We start from the raw sequence: 20,169 nt of genomic DNA, 5'->3' as shown, positions 1-20,169 counted from the left end.
TCCAAGGCAATGAGAAAAAGCAAGTTGCAGAAAAACTTATTTATAAATATGCATAATAGCAGGTAACATAGAGCAATTTCTACTCAGAGGACATAGTAATTCATTTAATTCCCAAATATCAGAGGAATATACGATTACCCCATTTTATAGATGGGGCAACTGAGGTACAAAAAGGTCACTTGCCCAAGGTCACATAGCTAAGCGGCAGAGGCTGGACCTGAACCTGACAGCCTGCCTGTAAGGATTCTCTCAGTGGCTGTGAGGCGTGACCTCTGGGAGCTAGGTATGAAAGGTGACATCCCTAACCTACAGAAAGCAGCTTACGTTTCTCTCCAAAATCCCGAGTTTAGCTGTGAAGTCAGCTGCTCTTGCCACATGGCCAACATTGAGCTGACAGGCTGTGACGCAGGGGGAGGAATCTTTTACTCATATGCTGGTATGTATGTGTGTGTGTGTGTGTGTGTGTGTATGTGTGTGTGTGTGGAAAGGAGAGATAGAAACATCAACGATGAGAGAGAATCATCAATTGGCAGCCTCCTGCAGGCCCCCCACTAGGGATTGAGCCCAAAACCCAGGCATGTGTCCTGATGGGGAATCGAACCGTGACCTCCTGGTTCATAGACCGATGCTCAACCACTGAGCCGGACGGGCTTATGCTGGTATATTGCTTGACAGTTTTAGTACAAACTTAAAAACAACATCCACCTGCCCCTCTGGACCCAGCTGAAGGTCCTCCCCTCGCACTGGGGCTGCCCAGTGGTCCTCAGTGGTGACTGCTAGGCCTCAGGACCTGTGAAGGCAAAGCCCGTCTCCTCATCCTCACCGAGATCTCTAAGCGGTGCCACGACGTGAATGTTTCCTGCATGTCCCGCACGAAGGCCTTCCCTGCCAGCTGTTTGGGTGAAGCGGTTTCCTCATCTGCAATCTTGTCACAACAGTATCTACCCCCACGGGGCTGCTATGAGGGTTCAATTTAGCTAAAGCACAAGCATTTTGGAAAGCAGCAGGCAGGGCCCTAACCGGTTTGGCTCAGTGGATAGAGCGTCGGCCTGTGAACTGAAGGGTCCCAGGTTCGATTCCGGTCAAGGGCATGTACCTTGGTTGCGGGCACATCCCCAGTCAGGGGCGTGCAGGAGGCAGCTGATTGATGTTTCTCTCTCATCCTCTCATCGATGTTTCTGACTCTATCCTTCTCCCTTCCTCTCTGTAAAAAATCAATAAAATATATATTTTTTAAAAAAGCACCAGGCAGGTAGTGTGACATGCTAGCATTATTATTAAACTCTTTGACCTGAAAACTACCACCTAAGCTTCCATTTCGCCACCTGTAAAAGGGCAAACAGGACACAGCTCAATAAATAAACACGTATTTACAAAAGAAACTGACAATGGCCCTGCATTGCAAGAACGTGGGGCTGTGACGGAACCCAGAGCTTACTGCTCGAATTTTTCACCTGGTCCGCTGCCATGTTCCGTCTGAGCCCTCAGCACAGGAAGCACTGACCAGAATTTGGCAACTGCGCAGACAACAGAGCGGGGTGTGCAGCGGAGAAACCTGGCCGCCCCGAAGCCAGCCCGTTTCCTCTCACCCGGTAGCTCCGGCACCCCAACATGTGGCACTTTCAGGAGCAGATCCTCCTTCCCACGTGGCTACATAGCTCCTGGAGGTACTAGAAACCACGGATAATCACTGTGCACCTCCTGGAGACTCAGGGAAACCCACTTTATGATAATAGTGATGTGTACTATGGGCGAATATGCAATTTGAAGAAACGAGAATAAAGACATTTCTTGCCCGGGGCTGGCAGCTGCCAGCACCACCTCCCTGACTCCCGAGGGCTCCCCTCTGGATGACTCAATCTCTACCACGAGAGGTACCGGGCAGAAAAGTTTGAAAGCCTCGAAGATTCTACAATGACAATTTTGTTTTTATCCATCCAGACCCGCCTGCTCCCCCTTGTGACCAAGGCCCCACATTGCAAAGTAAAGGAAATAATTGGCTCAACATTTCTAACACGGTATGAAATTCACGCATCAATAACACCACTGACCTTAGTACCCGACAGGAATGGGGCCCACAACGGGGCCCCTCCAGAAACGCAGCCCTCGCCTCACCCAGGGCAGGAGCAAAGGGGCAGGACTGAGTTCTACCTCCCAGAGACCAGCTCTTGTTCACCAGTGCAACAGGATTAAAGTAGAAAGGAGCCCTAGCCGGTTTGGCTCAGTGGATAGAGCGTCGGCCCATGGACTGAAGGGTCCCAGGTTCGACACTGGACAAGAGCAAGTACCCCAGTTGCAGGCTCGATCCCCGGCCCTGGTCAGGGAACGCGTGGGTGGCAACCAATCGGTGTTTCTGTCTCTCCCCTTCCCTCCCACTCTCTCTAAAAATCAATGGAAAAATATCCTTGGGGGAGGATTAACAACAACAAAAAAGGAAAGGAGCCACTTTATTCATTCTAACTGGCCAGGCCCAGACCTCACTCATGTTTCCATCAAGGAGGTACCCACTCAGACGTGTCCCGCGGACAGCTCTGACCTGTACCAACCGTGGGAATGGGGCATATTACTTAAGGGTCCATTTCAAAAGGAGGCCATCGCCACGTTCACTCTGTGCAATGCCTGGCACAGAGGAGCTCCATTAAAGGTGGCATCAGTATCACGCTTTACTCCTTTCCCACTACTGCACGTCTTGTCCCTGAGCCCAGCCACTAGTTGACTGAATTACTCAGCACACAGCTGGAACAGAGGCTTCCATGCACTTTTTTGCTGTGTTACCCAGAAAAAAGGTGGCAGGAACCATGTCGGAGGGGAGAAATCCTAGTCATGTTAAAGAGTCCAGTGGAATTTCTTCAGGTTTCAAAAGGCAATTGAGGGGATCACTTCCTGTCAGAGGAAGTTTCAAATGTGGAAGAAAAACAAACAGATCCTAAAGCAAATAACTTTATTTCTACCATTCCTTCTTAAAGGACCATGGGAATCTAGAAAATATAAAAAAAAATCAAAACACAAACAGCTGCCATTCAGGGGTAAGGAAGGACCGACACAGCCCTTAAATGCAACAGGCTCCCGCGCCACAGCAGAGACGGCTCTGTGAACAGGACAGGCTCCTCCCTCCCAGCGGGGCCCCACAGATCAGAATCCCCGGGGGCGGGGCCTTTAGAACAGTTTTCCTAATATTCAGCCCTAATATCCAACTGGCAAGGCATCGCCCGAATGCCCTAGAGGACCCGGTGCCGGTTCCTCTGTCCCGCAGCCCAGGCTGGACTCACTAATCCTCAACTAACACTCAGGACCCGCGCACCAGATGCCACCTGTTGTTTTTCAGGATTTCGAACTCCGGAGGAAATACACCCGCCTGCCATGTTTTTCCTCCCAGGGCACCTGTCTGCATTTGGAACTGCGGTTCCACTCGTGTTTCATGGGGCCTGGGCCTCATTCCCCCGAGGCCATGCTCCCCGCAGTGACATCGGGCGGAGAAGAAGTCCAGGAAGGTGACTAGAGGCTCCCACGAAACCAGGTGTGCTGGTCCCTGGCAGGCATCCCTGGCGGTACCCAGAGGTGTGGCGATGCCGTGACGGCACCAGGACAGAGAGGCGCTGGAGGGCACTTGCAGGTGCTGCCCGCTCAGCGGAGCTGGCAAACAGTCCTGCGCGGTGCGGGAGGGAGGCCGCCGGCCCCTCCGCCCCCTCATGTGCAGCAGCTGTTGGTGCTCGCAAGGAGCACATCTGCACGGCCTCATTGTTCACAGGAAAGCGTTTGCGTTGGTCCAATGACTTCACTCTTCTCTCGCCGAGAGATGCCTTGGTGGGAGGAAGGGCGGGAATGCATGCGGGCACGCTGGGGGTCGGCATCTCAGGGCTGCCGTGTCGTGGGTTCACTTGGGGCCGAGGCACTCCACAATCCCGTTTCCCTTCATGCCATCGAAAAAGAAGAAGTTGTTGTGAGGTGGGTCCCTTTGAGACAGGGCCTGGGGAGAAAAACAAGAAGAGGGTTCAGCTCACGTGCTTTAAAAGGGACAAGATGGAGGAAAAAAACCCAGACCAGACCTTCCACCAGCAGTGTGGGCAGCGGTTTCTCAATAGAGGTCGATTTTGCTCCCCAGGGGCCATTTGGCCGTGTCTGGAAACTTTTTTTTTTAAAATACAAGCGAAAGTTTATTTAGAAAGTCACAGAGGTAGAAAAAGTGAGCCAGCTGGGCTGCACAGGCTCAGGAAACAAGTTTCAGAGGCCAAAGAAGGGCCCCTGGAGCTTAGGAGAGAGAAGAGAAGGCAGAGGTAAGACGCCCAGGGGAAGGAGCAGGGAAAGGCGTGGGTGTGCTCCCGTGAGCTCGAGCATGGAGGCCTTCTTGATGGTCATGTCTCTGCGCTGGCCCTTGCCCGCTGTGTGCCCTTGGACAGGTGACTTAGCTTCCCTGAGCCGTACTTTCCCCGTGTGAGCACACATAACAGATGTACTGTCCTAGGCACTGAGAGAGGTGAGCCCTGCCAGTGTGGCTGAGCGTCAACTCAGGCACCAGGAGGTCCCAGTTTGATTCTTGGTCAGGGCACATGCCCGGGTTGCAGGCTTGATCCCCAGTAGGAGGCAATCGATCAATATTCTACCCTCTTCCCTCCCCTCTCTCTAAAATAAATAAATAAATAAATAAATAAAAACGTTTTTGTTGTTTTTTTAAAGAAAAAGAGAGATGAGATCAATCAAAAAACTTGTATGCATATATGCATAACCCATGGACACGGACAATAGTGTGGTGAAGGCCTGGGCCGGGGGTGGGCTAGATGGTCAATGGGGGAAAAAGGAGACATCTGTAATACTTTCAACAACAAAGATTAAAAAAAGAAAAGCGAGATGATGTCCCTCAAATCCCTGCACCAGTGCCTGGCATGAAGGAGCGGCACCTGGCGAAGTGCAGGGGTAATGATCATGGCTGGACAGAAAGGCAGCGATTCCCTCCAACACACCTCGCTGCGGCTTCCGGAGACCTCGCCTGCCGGCCGCAGGACAGGCCTGGGAGCTGCTCTTCAGCCACAGACACGATGACTCTCTCGTGGGGTTAACAGAGGACACGGCACTTTTTAAATCCTCCCCCGAGGATATTTTTCCCATCGATTTTTAGAGAGAGTGGCAGGGAGGGACACAGCACTTTTAAGGATAGGGTCAGACAACCTGAATTCACAAGCTGAGTCATGAGTGTACAGCTCTGGGCTCATACGTGGCGGTGATCTTTCTAAGAGGTTCTGAACCCAAACAGGGCTACCATTGGAAGAGACATCACCTTGGCCAGCTTCTAGGCCAGTGATGGTGAACCTTTTGAGCTCGGCGTGTCAGCATTTTGAAAAACCCTAAGTTAACTCTGGTGCCGTGTCACATATAGAAATTTTTTGATATTTGCAACCATAGTAAAACAAAGACTTATATTTTGGTATTTATCTTATATATTTAAATGCCATTTAACAAAGAAAAATCAACCAAAAAAATGAGTTCACGTGTCACCTCTGACATGCGTGTCATAGGTTCGCCATCACTGTTCTAGGCCAGGGGTGGGCAAACTTTTTGACTCGAGGGCCACAATGGGTTCTTTTTTTTTTTTAAATATTTTATTGATTTTTTACAGAGAGGAAGGGAGGGGGATAGAGAGTTAGAAACATCGATCAGCTGCCTCCTGTACACTCCCTACTGGGGATGTGCCCGCAGCCAAGGTACATGCCCTTGACTGGAACCGAACCCGGGACCCTTGAGTCCGCAGGCCGACGCTCTATCCACTGAGCCAAACCGGATAGGGCCACAATGGGTTCTTAAACTGGACCGGAGGGCCGGAACAAAAGCATGGATGGAGTGTTTGTGTGAACTAATATAAATTCAAAGTAAACATCATTACATAAAAGGGTACGGTCTTTTTTTTTTTTAGTTTTATTCATTTCAAACGGGCCTGATCCGGCCCGCGGGCCGTAGTTTGCCCACGGCTGGGCTAGGCAGTGGGTCCCAGGGAGCTCCATGTTGTCACTCATCAGGCACGATCTCGCTTACAAAGTTAGAAATTGCTCTAAACATCCTGAACTTCTCCTTGAACTGAGCGCCAATCCCAATCCATTTCCTCATCTGTCAGTGGGGACAACTGGACCTACTTTAAGGGGCTATTCAGCCACCTGTCCAAGGAGATGTGTTAGCATCTAACCTGTGTCAGGTGTAGTGCTAGATCCTAAGGAGGGGGCTCGGATCTGACAGGCTCGCACCTGCCTGCTAGGGTTTCTGGGAGAATGAAATGCGACCAGTCTTGTAATGTACCTGGCACAGCGCAGATGCTCAGTAAGTGGGAGCTGCTACTACTAATGGGGCCAGCACCCCCTGCCAATGGCTGAGGATCCCAAGCCCTCAGCCGGGTGGAAGGCCCAGGAGCCCACAGCCAGAACTCCTAGAGCCTGGAAGGAACCCAACTTACAGGTTACAGTGCGGCCTACCCTGGAGCCCGAGATGGCCACTGCTGTCGCGGTCACCTCTAGCACTGAGCGCACGGGCCCTACTGCGGACGGGGGGAGGAAGGACGACTTCCACCTAAGGGAGCATGACACAGTGGGGACGTGGGCAGAACACATGGTGTCTGAAATGCAGAAGGAAGGACACAAAGATGATTCCAAGGGGACAGATTTTTACATTTGTCCCCCACCTCCTAGTGCTCACTTTCTGACGGTCAGATGGTCTCTCAGGAGAGCCTACCGCCAGCTGACTGAAGGCTGACCTGTGTTAAGCAGGGGGGGTGGAGTGAGTGGTGGGGACAAGACAGCAGGGCACGGGGTGAACATGGGGCAAAAGGTAAAGTGCTTCCCAAGCCAGATGGGGGCAGGAGGAGATTCCAGACACGCCCAGCAACCGAGAATGCAGAGCGCTCTGGCTCGCTGGGATAAACAGAAACAAGATGCTGGCAACAGCTGTCCCCAGCAGGCGGCCAGGAGGGGGCTGCATTAGAGGTTAGGACTGGGATGCAGAGAAGCCGCTGCAAACAATCGGGTCAAGGCCATCTGCCTTGACCCCAAATCTCCATCCCATACGAAAAATCCAGGGAGCGGCTTCTCAATGGGATGTGCAGAGTGAGCCTGGGGGTGCAAGGACGCAGAGCCGCTGGACTGGGTGCCAGTTTGGGACAGTGCCTGAGGCATGATGACCAAGTGGGGAAGAACACAGGCCCAGAAACCAGATTGCCTAGGCTCGAATCCTGGCTCCCCACTTCCCCGCACCTCACCCCACTTTATACATCAGGGATCACCACACTTCTACCTCTGCGGCTGCTGGGAGGATAAATTACTTCATCCATGTAAAGAACAGTCTCTGTATGGCACTTGTTATCTATTATTAGAGGCCTGGTGCACGAAATTTCATGCACTGGGGGGTGGGGTCCCCCAGCCCCGCTTGCGCCCTCTCGCAGTCCGGGACCCCTGGCTCCTTACTGCCCGCCTGCAGTGGAGGTGGGAGAGGCTCGGGTCACTGCCGCTGTGCTTGCCAGCCATGAGCCTGGCTTCTGGCTGAGTGGCGCTCCCCCTGTGGGAGCACACTGACCACCAGGGGGCAGCTCCTGCATTGAGCATCTGCCCCCTGGTGGTCAGTGCGCATCATAGCGACTGGTCGTTCCACCATTTGGTTGATTTGCACATTAGGGTTTAATTATATAGGATAGGATTGTCTCTACAGGCCACAAGAATACCTACATTCCCATTCCCACCTTCTGATTCTCCGTCACTGCACTCTGTCATGGACCAGCACAACGCTGCCCACGGAGAGGACAAAACACCACTGCAAGTCCATGAGCACCTACACCCTGACAAAGGCCACTCTAACGTCTTTGGACAAATAGCAAAGTTCCCAGAGGAAGTAAAACTTTTTTGAGGGTATGCTATAGCTTTAGCAGCCCAAATGTTCTTCCAGAAGAAATGTAAAATGCTGCCCTAGCCCTGACTGGTTTGGCTCAGTGGATAAAGCATCAGCCTGTGAACTCAAGGGCCCCAGGTTTGATTCCAGTCAAGGGCATGTACCTTGGTTGCTGGCACATCCCCAGTGGGGGGTGTGCAGGAGGCAGCTGATCGATGTTTCTCTCTCATCGATGTTTCTAACTCTCTATCCTTCTCCCTTCCTCTCTGTAAAAAATCAATAAAATATATTTTTAAAAAAATGCTGCCCTAGCTACTGGTTGTATGGCCCCAGGGAAGACACTTCCCCTCGGAGAGTGCCAATGACAGCTACCCAACATGTCACAGGCCCCCCTTGCAGAGCCTGTGGGCTCCTGCACAGGCACAGGCACTGGTACTGGTTGTCCTCCTCCTCTGTAAATACCTACGGGTGGGATTAACAAGAAGGAACTCTGAGGCCATGGTGATGGACAGAGAAACCCTGTCGAGGAGAAGAGCACGGATTGGAGTCCCTCTCAGGGCCTCAGCAATGTCCTTCCTTAAGAGGGCATCACGACAGCACCCACTTCCTAGAGCCAGGGGAAGCGAATACTTGGCCAACAGCATCAGCACCAGCCCCCTGGGCAGGTCAGCTGGGGAGCGGGGGGCAGTACTATGTCCAGCTCTGGGCTCAGCACAGAGCGGCGCTCAGAGGTCATTTGCTGAATGCCCACCTGGATGGGCTGGAAAAGGGAAGGAAGGGGAAGGGCGGGGCATGGAACAAGGACGAGCGGGGTCAGAGGAACCAGGGAGCCCAGAGAGCCCAGCGCCCTCTCGGCACATCTACAAGGTGTGCGGGGGATGAACTGTCGTCTCCACAGCGACTGTTTACCTTCACGATTTCCTGGGCCAAGACCCCTCCAACCACTGCACACACAGGAGCCATCTCGGAGAAGCAGAACCTAGAAGGGAAGACAAGTGAAATGAACGCGGAGGAATAGAAAGGGGGTAGGACATGGAGAAGGGCCGGCAAAGGGCTGCCTGAATGAAACATCTGACAGGGAGTCAATTCCGACAGCAATGCTAATGCTGGCATCTAGGCGTGAAAGTTAAATCCGGTCCAGGGGTTAGATGGTGGCTGGGAAAGACCTTTGAACCTTGGCAGGCAGGAGTTGTTTCACAACACTTTTTTTTCTAGGTTAAAGGAAAGACTATATCTGTGCATCCTAAAAATAAGGTCCTTCAAATATCAGATGTGTCAGTGCCCCGGTCACATTCTAGCAATTCTATCCTCACCCACAATGGGCGGTGGGTTCTATATGCTATTCCCAGACACAGGTCAGGGAGAAGGCCTGTGTTAACATGCAGGAGGCATGGGAAATTTGGGATCTGATATGAAAGTATGGGGATAGAGAACAGTCTTCACTACCCACATAGATACCAGCCCTTCTTGGGCCAGAGGACAAATTTTAGCTGATACTGTCACCAACCCCCCAAATCACCCATCCTGGGTAGCTAAACCCTATCTCTCACTACTTCCCCGGTTCCTAGCCCTAAACTCAAAGATATTTCTTAAATGAACAAACTGGGACATAGACAAGTTGCAGCTTCCCAAAGGAACCCTATGATCAAGAGACCACTTCCAGCCCTGGCTAGTTTGGTTCAGTGGCTAGAGCTCCAGCCTGTGGACTGAAGGGTTCCGGGTTCGATTCCAGTCAAGGGCACATGCCCAGGTTGCAGGCTCCATCCCCAGTGTGGGGCATGCAGGAGGCAGCTGATCGATGATTCTCCTTTTAACATATATACATATTTTATTTCAGAAATGAAGGGAGAGGAAAAAAGAGATAGAAACATCAATGATGGGAGAGAATCATTGATTGGCTGCCTCCTGCACGCCCCCCACTGGGGATTGAGCCCACAACGCAACCCGGGCAAGTGCCTTGACTAGGAATCAAACCTTGACCTCCTGGTGCATAAGTCGACACTCGACCACAAAATGGGAGGAAATTTTGTTAGTCACATATGAAAAGAGGACTTGTATCTAGAATATATAAGGAACTCTTGCAAGACCCTCCACCAGCAAAAGATTACAACTCACTTTACTGTGATACTCGAGTTATTACGGTGGTCTGAAACCTTGAGCCCTCAATCTCTGAGGTATGCCTGTATATTCTATTACTGGGAAAGGCTGAAGTACAGGAATAGAGAATGGATCAGCTATTGCTGGTGGGGAAGGGGCTGACTACCACAGGCACCACAAGGGAATTTTTTGAGGTGATGAAACTTTCCTATATCTTGATTGTGGTGGTGATTACACAACTCTATGTCTTTGTAAAAATTCACGAAACTGTAAAAATAAAAACAACACACACTCATACACACACAGCTCTGGCCAGCATGCTCAGTGGTTAGAGCGCTGGCCCACGCACCGAAGGGTCTCAGGTTCGATTTCCGGTTAAGGGCACATACTTGGGTTGCAGGTTCGATCCCTGGTCACGGTTGGGGTGAGTGCGGGAGGCAGCCAGTCAATGTGTCTCACACTGATGTTTCTTTCTCTCCCCACCCCCCGCCCCCGCCCAATTCCCACCCTTCATTCTCTCTAAAAATCAATGGAAAAAAATATCCTTAAATGAGGATTAACAAAACACACATGGCTCATAGAAATGTGTAACAAAAATAAATAAATTTTACTGTATATAAACTTTAAAAAATACACGAGGAAACAAAAATGAATTGTAGCCCTAGCCAGTTTGGCTCAGTGGATAGAGCATCGGCCTTCAGATTGAAGGGTCCCAGGTTCAGTTCCCGTCAAGAGCACATGCCCGGGTTGTGGGCTCGGTCCCCAGTAGGGGGTGTGCAGGAGGCAGCCAATTAATGATCCTCTCTCATCATTGATGTTGCTATCTCTCTCCCTCTCTCTTCCTCTGAAATCAATAGAAAAAAAGGAAAAGAAAAATGAATTTTACTGTATGTAAGTCTAAATAATGGAAACTAAACAAGACAAAAGAAACATTATCTCAAGAAGCAACCAGACAAATCCAGAATATGAGATATTCTACAATATAACTGGTCCAGACTAATAATAATAATAATAAAAAGTGGTAAATTGTTCTAGATCAAGAGTGGAAAACTTTCTCTGTGAAAAATCAGTAAATTTTTTGGATTTATAGGACATATGGTCTGTTTAAACTCTTAAGTCTGCTCTTGTAAAGTTGTAAAAACTCTACAAAAGCTGTCACAGATAATACATAAATGAGTAGGTATGAAATGAAACATTATTTACAAAAACAGGTGGCAAGCTATAGTTTGCCAACCCTTTGATTAAGAGACACAGAACCAAATGCAAGAGATGAATTTTGATGCAGGATTTTAAAGCCTCGTGTCTGTATCATGCTCCTCTCCCCCAAAATAAAAGCAAAATATTAGCAACCGAATCTAGCTGAGTGGTATATAGGTGTTCACTACTGTACTAGTCTTTCATTTTTCTGTATGCTTGACATTTTCCATGGTAAATACCATTTTAAAAAATTGATTTTAGAGAGAGGAAGGGAGAGGGAGAGACAGAGAGAGAAAAGAGACAGTTGATTTTAGAGAGAGGAAGGGAGAAGGAGAGACAGAGAGAGAAAAGAGACAGAAACAAGAACACACACACACACACACACTAGAAAACCCTCACACAGGATACCATTAAGAAAGTAGAATTTTTTTTTTAAGACTCATTATTGTTAGCAAGGGTGTTTCCTTCAAACATCAATTGGTTGCCTCCGCACCATGACCAGGGATTGAACCCGAAACCTTTGGGTATATGGGACGACACTGAACCACACTGGCCAGGACAAAAAGCATCATTTTAAATCCATGCATAATATTGCATTGTCCTGTATTTCTTTTTTAAAAAATTCATTGACTGATTTTTAGAGAGAGAGAGAGAGAGTGAGAGTGAGAGAGACAGACAGACATCGATTTTTTCTTCCACTTATTTATGCATTCATTGGTTGGTTCTTGTATGTGCCCTGACTGGGGATTGGACCTGCAAACTTGGTGTATTAGGACGATGCTCTAACCCGTGATTGGCAAACTGCGGCTTGCGAGCCACACGCAGCTCTTTGGCCCCTTGAGTGTGGCTCGTCCACAAAATACCATGTGCGGGCGCGGGCCCATGCACAGAAGTCAGTATTTTGTGGAAGAGCCATACTCAAGGGGCCAAAGAGCCGCATGTGGCTCGCGAGCCGCAGTTTGCCGACCACTGCTCTAACCAACTGAGCTACTTGGCCAGAGCTATCATTAACTCTTTAATGCTTCTCCAATTTATCTTTTTAAAAATATGCTAATAAGTATGTTTTGTACATAAATGTTTGCTCAAATTATTTCTTTAGGGTACATTCTTATTAGTAAGGGGCAGAATTACTCTGCCAAACAGGGAACATTCTTGATACATATTTCCAAAGTGTTCACTAAAAAGGTTGCACCTTTTCCCACCACCCTTGCTAACAATAAATGAGTCTTAAAAAAAATCTACAAAGGATTTTATTGATTTTACTTCTGCTCTGATAGAAAATGTAGAAGATGCAGTACCAGTGGTCAGTAATTTTCCCTGGTTAATGGAATTACAAGTGATTTTCATGTTCATCTTTGAATTTAGTCTGTACTGATTTTTCCATAACATGTATATTATTCTGTATTTTAAAAAACCAGTTAAGTTCACAAAAGGACAAATTTGTAAATGTATGAATCCATTTATATGAGATATCTAGAATAGTCAAATTTACAGAGGTAGGAGATAGAAGTTACCAGGGGCTTGGAGAAGGCAGAAAGGGAAGTTAGTGGATGGTGGCGGCGGTTGTACAGCAATGTGAATGTACTTAATGCCATTGAACTGTACGTTTAACAATGGTTAAGATGTTATATTTTATGTTGTGTATACTTAACCACAATAAAAATTTTAAACAGTGAAACTTATATTTACATATACAAATTATGAATGTTCATCATAAACATATATAATAGTGAAAAGCTACAAACAACTTAAATACCCACTGATAAGGTGATGGATGAATAAATAACCATGTGTCAGACAAGGTCATGCATCTATATTTTGACATAAATAGGCCTATGACATGCTGAAAAAAGAGGGCGATTGTATGGAAAATCTGATCTCATTTTGACTTTAGAAAGGAGAACACGTACGGGTAAATATACGCAGAAGTCTGTGAGTCTAAACCCCGAAATGTTAGCTGTGGCTCCTTCTCAATGGTGGGACCGTGGGTGATCCTTTTCTTCCTTCTACATTTTCTGGCAACAGGCACCTGTGACTTTCCTAATCAGAAAAGCAATAAAGCTCTCTAAAAAGAGAATAAATAAGGTCACATAAAGGACAGCGCAAGCACACCAGGACAGATGAGGGAAACGGAGACTTGTGCACAGCCTTCCCTACTCAAGTGCGCAGCCCTGCTCCGAGCTGGCAGTGGGCAATCTGTGAGGGTGCCTGAGCGGCCAGACACCCCATCCCATGTCAGGCCTCGAAGAGCCACCAAACCCCTCTTACTTAAAGAGCAATAGCGCGGGAACACCTGAGCACATGAGGACCCGGACATGGGAAAGTGGTTTCCGCAGAGCAGGTGGGAGGGGGAAGGAAACACTTTGGAGAGAAAACCAGCCAGCAGCTAGTTAGGCTGTTAGCAGTTAGGTGGTGGCTTTCTCCTTCTGCAGAGCGGGCCGCGGCCACTTTCGCAACAGGCCATACCACTCACTCTAAATGCCCAAATTAGTCAGCTGGCTGCATACGCACGGCCAGGCCCGGGTCTGCTTGGCGGCCTGGTCTCCCTGGCAGCGTCTGCTGCAAACGGAGCCCTGCATGAGCCAGAGCAGGTACCACTTGCTTTCCACGTACTGTCCTCCCTTTACCAAGACATGCGTGCACGGCTGGGAGCCCAGCCTGCAGTGTCATTAGCCCTGAATTCCCCGTACCAACTGACCAAAGCACCCCAAAGGCTACTGCTGGTCCTAAACCCGGTGGGGTTTGCTACTGTCTAAACACGGTGCCCAGACACGAGAAAGAGACGACTGGAGAAGGGACTCTGGTTCACTTTACTGCTAGAAGAAAACCAAAGAAGCATGCTACGACCAGATTATATGGTGAGACTTGCGTGAGGTCTTGGTTGGCTACTTACTAAAACCTTGAGCAAGTGATAGGAAAATCTTTCTGAGCCTCAGTTTCTTCATTTAAATAATGGGGAAATAATCACACCCCAAGGGGATATTGTGGCAATTAAATGTGGTAAAGCATAGAACGTCTTTCATACGTGGTACGGTTGCCATTAGCCATTAGCTATATATATAAACCTTGGATTAGGCACTTAACTTTGTGAACTTTAACTTTTTCTCACCTATAAAAAGAACTGTTGTGAAGAGAGAACATGTACATAATACATGCTCAATAAATCGCAGCCATTATTATTACTGCTACAGGCTAGAGGCACAGCAAAGCAATTTAGGAACTTTTCCCTAAGACAATGAAAGAAAACAAGAGTGCACTGACGATCCCAGAACTGCCTGGAAGGGGCTCCTGGCCTAGTCACTGTTTGGACTTCTCCAATCAGACTGGTCACCAAGGTGAAAACATTCAAGTGCCCAAGAGAGAGGATGCTGGGAACACAATTGTCCTTGCTGCTGAGAGTAGACACTGGTGAGCCATCAATGGAGGGCACTGGGGTAATATCTACCAAGTAATGAATCACTCTTCTGACCCAGCTACTCCCCATCTATCAATTTACCCTGCAGGTGCGCCTGCATACACAAGGCCATATACTGCAGCATACGTGGTAACAAAAGCCTGGCCACAACTCGAGGCTGCAGGGGCCTGGTTCAGTGACTGCTACTGCTCCTGTGCTGGAATACTATACAGAGCTGGGGAAACGAGGGAGGAATCTATGTACTGACCGGGAAACAACCCCAGAAGACACTGAAGTGAAAAAGGTACACAACAGTGGTTCTCAACCTTCTGGCCTTTTAAATACAGTTCCTCATGTTGTGACCCAACCATAAAATTATTTTCGTTGCTACTTCATAACTGTAATGTTGCTACTGTTATGAATCGTAATGTAAACATCTGATATGCAGGATGGTCTTAGGCGACCCCTGTGAAAGGGTCGTTCAACCGCCAAAGGGGTCGCGACCCACAGGTTGAGAACCGCTGCAATAGTGCATACAGATTTTTTTTTAAAAATATATTTTATTGATTTTTTACAGAGAGAAAGGGAGAGGGATAGAGTTAGAAACATCGATCAGCTGCCTCCTGCACACTCCCCATTGGGGATGTGCCCACAACCAAGGTACATGCCCCTGACTGGAATCGAACCCGGGACCCTTGAGTCCGCAGGCCGATGCTCTATCCACTGAGCCAAACCGGCTAGGGCGTGCATACAGATTTTATACTGCCTTGAATTTTGAACCATATAACTACTGAACAAACAGGACCTGCACCTCTCTTTCTCACACGCTGTGGCTACACCAACGGAGAGGCGGAGGCCTGCGAAGTTGGCAGAACGTGGCCCAGGAGGCTCCCCTCGGGGCTTTTGGTCTCAGTAAAGCACCTCCCCACTTAAGGCGAATACGCAGATGTTTATCAATCCAGGCCAAACCAATAAATGCCGAGACCAACCTGACAAAGTCTTCAGGAAGCAGGTCAGGATTAACACCCAGGGAGTCAAGCACATCGTTTCGAATCTGGAGCAACAGCTCAGAATCTTCCCCAAAGGTATCACAACTAGGGTCCCTTCCCTTATCCGTGCGGAACTTCAGGAGCACTGGGGAAGGAAAAAGAAGGAGGTTAAAAAGCAAGTCTTTTCATAAGAAATGCTTGTCGGTGTGGAGAATTAAGTGGTTGTTTTTTCATTCTCTAGGAATTATACATTAATTAAAATGTGGGCCAAGTGAAAGGGAATACACTTTTCGTTTATTCAACAAATACAGTCAGAAAGGCAATCAAATAATTACAAAGATAACTACAATGACTGTGATGAGGGCCAGGATAGTATAGCAGAGGGTCTATACTACCCACACGGTGGTGCCGGCTAAGGCTTCCCCGAGGAAGCACGACGGAGTGAATGTGTTTGGGGAGAAGCGGGGAACTTCCAGCAGAGGGAAAAGGCCCGACTCTGACCCAGAAGAGAGGTCAGGAGCGGGAGGCATGCATTCTAGGCATCAGTTCAAAGGGCTGCTTCAGCCAGAAAGGCCAGCCAAATGCTCAGACTCATCAGACAGGCAAGTCATTACAAACAAAACCTCCCTTAGTACAACAATTCGTCAACCTCCCGAAATGAGTGTTTAATTTTGCTTTTGAACCAGAGAAAGGTTGAGAGGATGGCGGCAAATCAGAGCTACCGTGAAACAAGACTCTAACAAGGCTTGAACTTTTAGCCCAACCAAAATCACACAGGCAGGAGCATGATAAGATCCATCAAATACCAACCCCTTCTACTCCACTGCACGGTCCACAATGTTCACCGCGAGCTGGGCAGGTGGTGTTCTTGTCCCCCACGTGCTCCCCAAGGCGGGCGCACAGCGGTCTCTAGGGCACTCCTCCTCCTCCTCGTCACACAAGAGTGTGTATCAGCGGAGACAGAGACAAGTGGATCCCTGGGTGCTAGGAGATAGCACCTCATATCTGGAGGGGACTTTACAGTTTACAAAGTGCTTCCATTTAAGTTTCATCATTATTTGTTGACTGAAAAAGTGAACTTATTCGGCAAATTATAGTCTCTATCAGTACAAGGGGCTCCTCCCTAAAAATAAAGGTGGACTGAAAACTCAGGCAATTGCTGTGAGGCTCTTTAAAAATGCATTTGGAACTCACCCCAGAATAAGAAATGAGTCCTTCTTTCTACTTGTTTTCTTAAGACTCACAGAGTTTTGGTGATGAGCAGCCTGGGTTGAGAACCCGCTCCAAGAAAGAGTACACATTCACTCACTCAGCCAGCAAGACCAAGCACTCACCGTGTGCCTGGCAGACCTAGGCATTGAAGGTGCAAGGGAAGGCGAGTGAGTCTTGGTGTCTGCACATGTGAAGGCGATGGGGGAGAGAACAGAGAATTCAGGAGTCACAACAGATGGTCCAAGCCTGAGGAGTTCATAAAGGGATTACAAAGTATTCCAAGAAGATCCGAAACCACAGAGGCCCAGGTAGAAGACAAGGCCTGCTCCTGAGCTATGCCGTTCTCGGTGCCACAGTCAGAGAAAGGCCCTGGTCTGCTTCTCTGGCAACTTTCAAATGCCCAGATAGGGCTCTGCACATCGCAGGTTTAAAAACAGGGGCGTGTGTACGTGTGCTCAGGAAACCTGTTTTGAACACGGTTTGCCATCTGGAAACATGACTCTCCTCTTTTCAAGAACACAGCTCCTAGAACCCTCGATTGTACCGAATCACTTGGCAGTCAACTCAAGGCCAATGACCATTTGGATGCTACCAAACTGATCTGCCTTCACCTGAGCTTAGCTTCTACCTCTGCAGATGTGTTGCTGGAATTCCATTTTGGAGTAAATAAATGCAATCACAGAAGCTTTTGGGGGCAGGGTGGAGGAGACCGCAGAAGAGGCAGTTAATCCCTGTTTAGACCCAACCTCCTGTCCAACAATGTCCTGTGAAGACAAAGGAATCTGGAACTCTGCTAGTCTAGTCCAGCCAAAGCAGAGGATACTCCCAGCAAACTGCACTGAATGTCAGCGCTGCTCCAATCAATCGTTTCTGAGAGGACAGAACCACAAACCCAGAATGAGTGTCAGTGCTGCCTGAGCAGATGACGGACGCAATGCCAAGTACAGCCGCTCATACTGCACAATTCAAGGCTCAGTGGCAACCACGTGGACAGGGAGGCTGCTTAATTTCAGGCCGTCAGGGTGGTGGACAGCAGTGGGGGCCCCACATGGTGCTGCCCATGTGATGCTCTCATTTCTTTGTCACTGGGACAGAAGCATCAACTGTCATACGGAAGGAAGAAGAGAGGGTCATTTTTTCAGCTCTCACCACAAAGCTTTTCATCTTTTGGCTAAATATAAGCCCTTGGAGAAAGCTCAAACCATCCTAATAGTAAAACCAACAGTGCCTAGTATGTGCCAAGCATTTTACATACATTAACACTCAGCCACAATAACCTGGTGAGGTAGGGAGGTCCTATTACTCTCCTTACTTTATAGATGGGCAAACTGAAGTTCAGAGAGGTTAAGTGGCTTGTTCAATGTAACTGTCAATAAGTACTAGTGCAGAAATGCCAACTCTGGCATTCAGACTCGGTGCTTCTTAACCCTAATCGAATCCAGGAGAAATGGCAGGACCATCAGGAACGCAGCCCCAAGGATTCCAAGCGGTCTGGCTCTTTGCCCCTCACCTCAGAGGACTCCCATTCAACCACATTTTTATGCATTTTCCAGATAGGCCCTGCCCTCTCTCAACTGGGCCATTAATTTTAAGTTACTAATTCAGTGGGTGAGAAGTGAAGGCGGACGCCATACGAAACCTTGCCCATCCATCTTCAGAGAGTAAGACCAGTTTCATCTCAGAAAGAAGTAAGATGGCACTAACAGGAGGAGTGAAGGCAGCCAGCAGTTGGCCCCGCTGTTTCTCTGGTGCAGGCCGCCTGGATGAGGGCCGGCAGGCTGGCACCAGCCAGATACCTCGCTGACCACATCTGAAGTCCTCTCAGGGCCTCTGGGAAGGAGGCCAGTCAGAAGGCCACTTATTTGTAGCAAAGCAAACAGAAGCTGTATTTTTCACTCTTTTTCGAATGTCAGCACTCCAGTTAGTGGGGGTGGGAAGAAGCCCATGTTCTAGACAGGCAGCAGTCTCAGAACTGACCCTAGCCCCTGACGAGTTCTTGCTTATTAAATTCTCCTCTTTGTTCTGCTCTCCACCCTCCCAAATAGCCAGACACACACACACATCAGTGTTGACTCTGCATTTCTGAAGAGCACCTCCCCACCAGCTTCCAGATTATAAAACTGTCCCCATTAAGATCAAACTCAGGAATGGAGAGCTGCTCTGCCAAAAGATGACTCATTGAATCGCATCAAAACAGTGCACAAAATGAGAGTCCCAAACCTGATTAACTTCATCTGAACCTTTTAATTAACTCAGGTTGCTGAAGTCCAGGAAAATGACATTTATTGCTACAGATGACAGGCTTGTGTCTCTGCTGAAGTTCAGGTCTTGCCCATGTAACAAAAAAGGCAAGCACCTTTTCATGTACTAAAAGGAAAACTGTGTACATGTGATTAACTACTAATTCTGCAAAAAGAAATGAACTCAAATTCAAATTTATTCTGAATCAGAATACCAGATTGCTATTACTACAGGAATTTGGAAAGCAGTATTATTAATCACTGTATTTCTTTAGACAAATATCTTATTGCATTTAAACAATGTGATTACATTTAGCATGATCACTAAGGTCATCGGAAAAAATAGTATTTTTATAGGAAATAAAATAAAGTCAATGTTGCAAATAAGCCCCAACTCTATTTCTGTCCCCCAAAACAGCTCAATTAAAGGGGAAAGCTAAATCTATATAAAAACCTCATTTGCCTGACTGACAACTAAGGCTTTGTGTGTCAGGTACCCCTGCCTCAGTCTCTGGCGCTCTCCAACCTACCGATAACCCTTTTCCCCACGCCGGCTCCCGTGCACTCTGGAAACGTCCTGGAAACCAGCTCTATTTCTGTGTTACGTAAACTTCCAAGAAGATAGTTATCCTCTTAGACAACTGCCTATCTTCTAAGGCAAAACACTAGGTCTGACATTTAGTTAACTGTTCATTCAATAGGTACGTACTAAGCAAGGCTTTGTGCCAGGCCCTGAGCTGGGCAGGTGAGAGCACAATGTACACTCTGCCCCCAGGGCATTTGGTGAGGGTGGCCAATCCAAACTACTTGTAAGTTAATAAAAGGCGGGAACCAGAAAAGGAGCTCTGAGTTATGAGGGTGGAATGGGGCAGTCTATGGAGCAGCCAGGCTCCTGGCCACGGTACGTACTAAGCAAGGCTTTGTGCCAGGCCCTGAGCTGGGCAGGTGAGAGCACAATGTACACTCTGCCCCCAGGGCATTTGGTGAGGGTGGCCAATCCAAACTACTTGTAAGTTAATAAAAGGCGGGAACCAGAAAAGGAGCTCTGAGTTATGAGGGTGGAATGGGGCAGTCTATGGAGCAGCCAGGCTCCTGGCCACTGGGCAGGACCACCTGCTGTTCACAGGTGCCCCCCGCCCCCCCCCCCCCCCCCCCCCACCCCAAAAACCCCCACCTCCTCTCC

At 48.5% G+C, this 20,169-nt stretch overlaps 1 protein-coding gene across 1 annotated transcript in view; it reads right to left on the bottom strand.

Moving 5' to 3' along the window:
- Window positions 1–2,924: 2,924 nt before the first annotated feature.
- Window positions 2,925–20,169, bottom strand: part of SAE1 (SUMO1 activating enzyme subunit 1) — a 76,343-nt gene continuing 59,098 nt past the window's right edge. Inside the window, exons 7-9 of the mRNA XM_005857835.2 lie at window positions 15,535–15,679; window positions 8,767–8,836; window positions 2,925–3,967 (exon numbers count right to left, since the gene is read on the bottom strand). Coding sequence (XP_005857897.1) covers window positions 3,875–3,967; window positions 8,767–8,836; window positions 15,535–15,679 — 308 coding nt within the window. The 3' untranslated portion in view covers window positions 2,925–3,874. The remainder of the gene's footprint in view (window positions 3,968–8,766; window positions 8,837–15,534; window positions 15,680–20,169) is intronic.

The sequence above is a fragment of the Myotis brandtii genome, unplaced genomic scaffold (assembly GCF_000412655.1).
Source record: "Myotis brandtii unplaced genomic scaffold, ASM41265v1 scaffold114, whole genome shotgun sequence".
NCBI lineage: Eukaryota > Metazoa > Chordata > Mammalia > Chiroptera > Vespertilionidae > Myotis > Myotis brandtii.
This window is presented reverse-complemented; position numbering and strand designations above follow the sequence as displayed.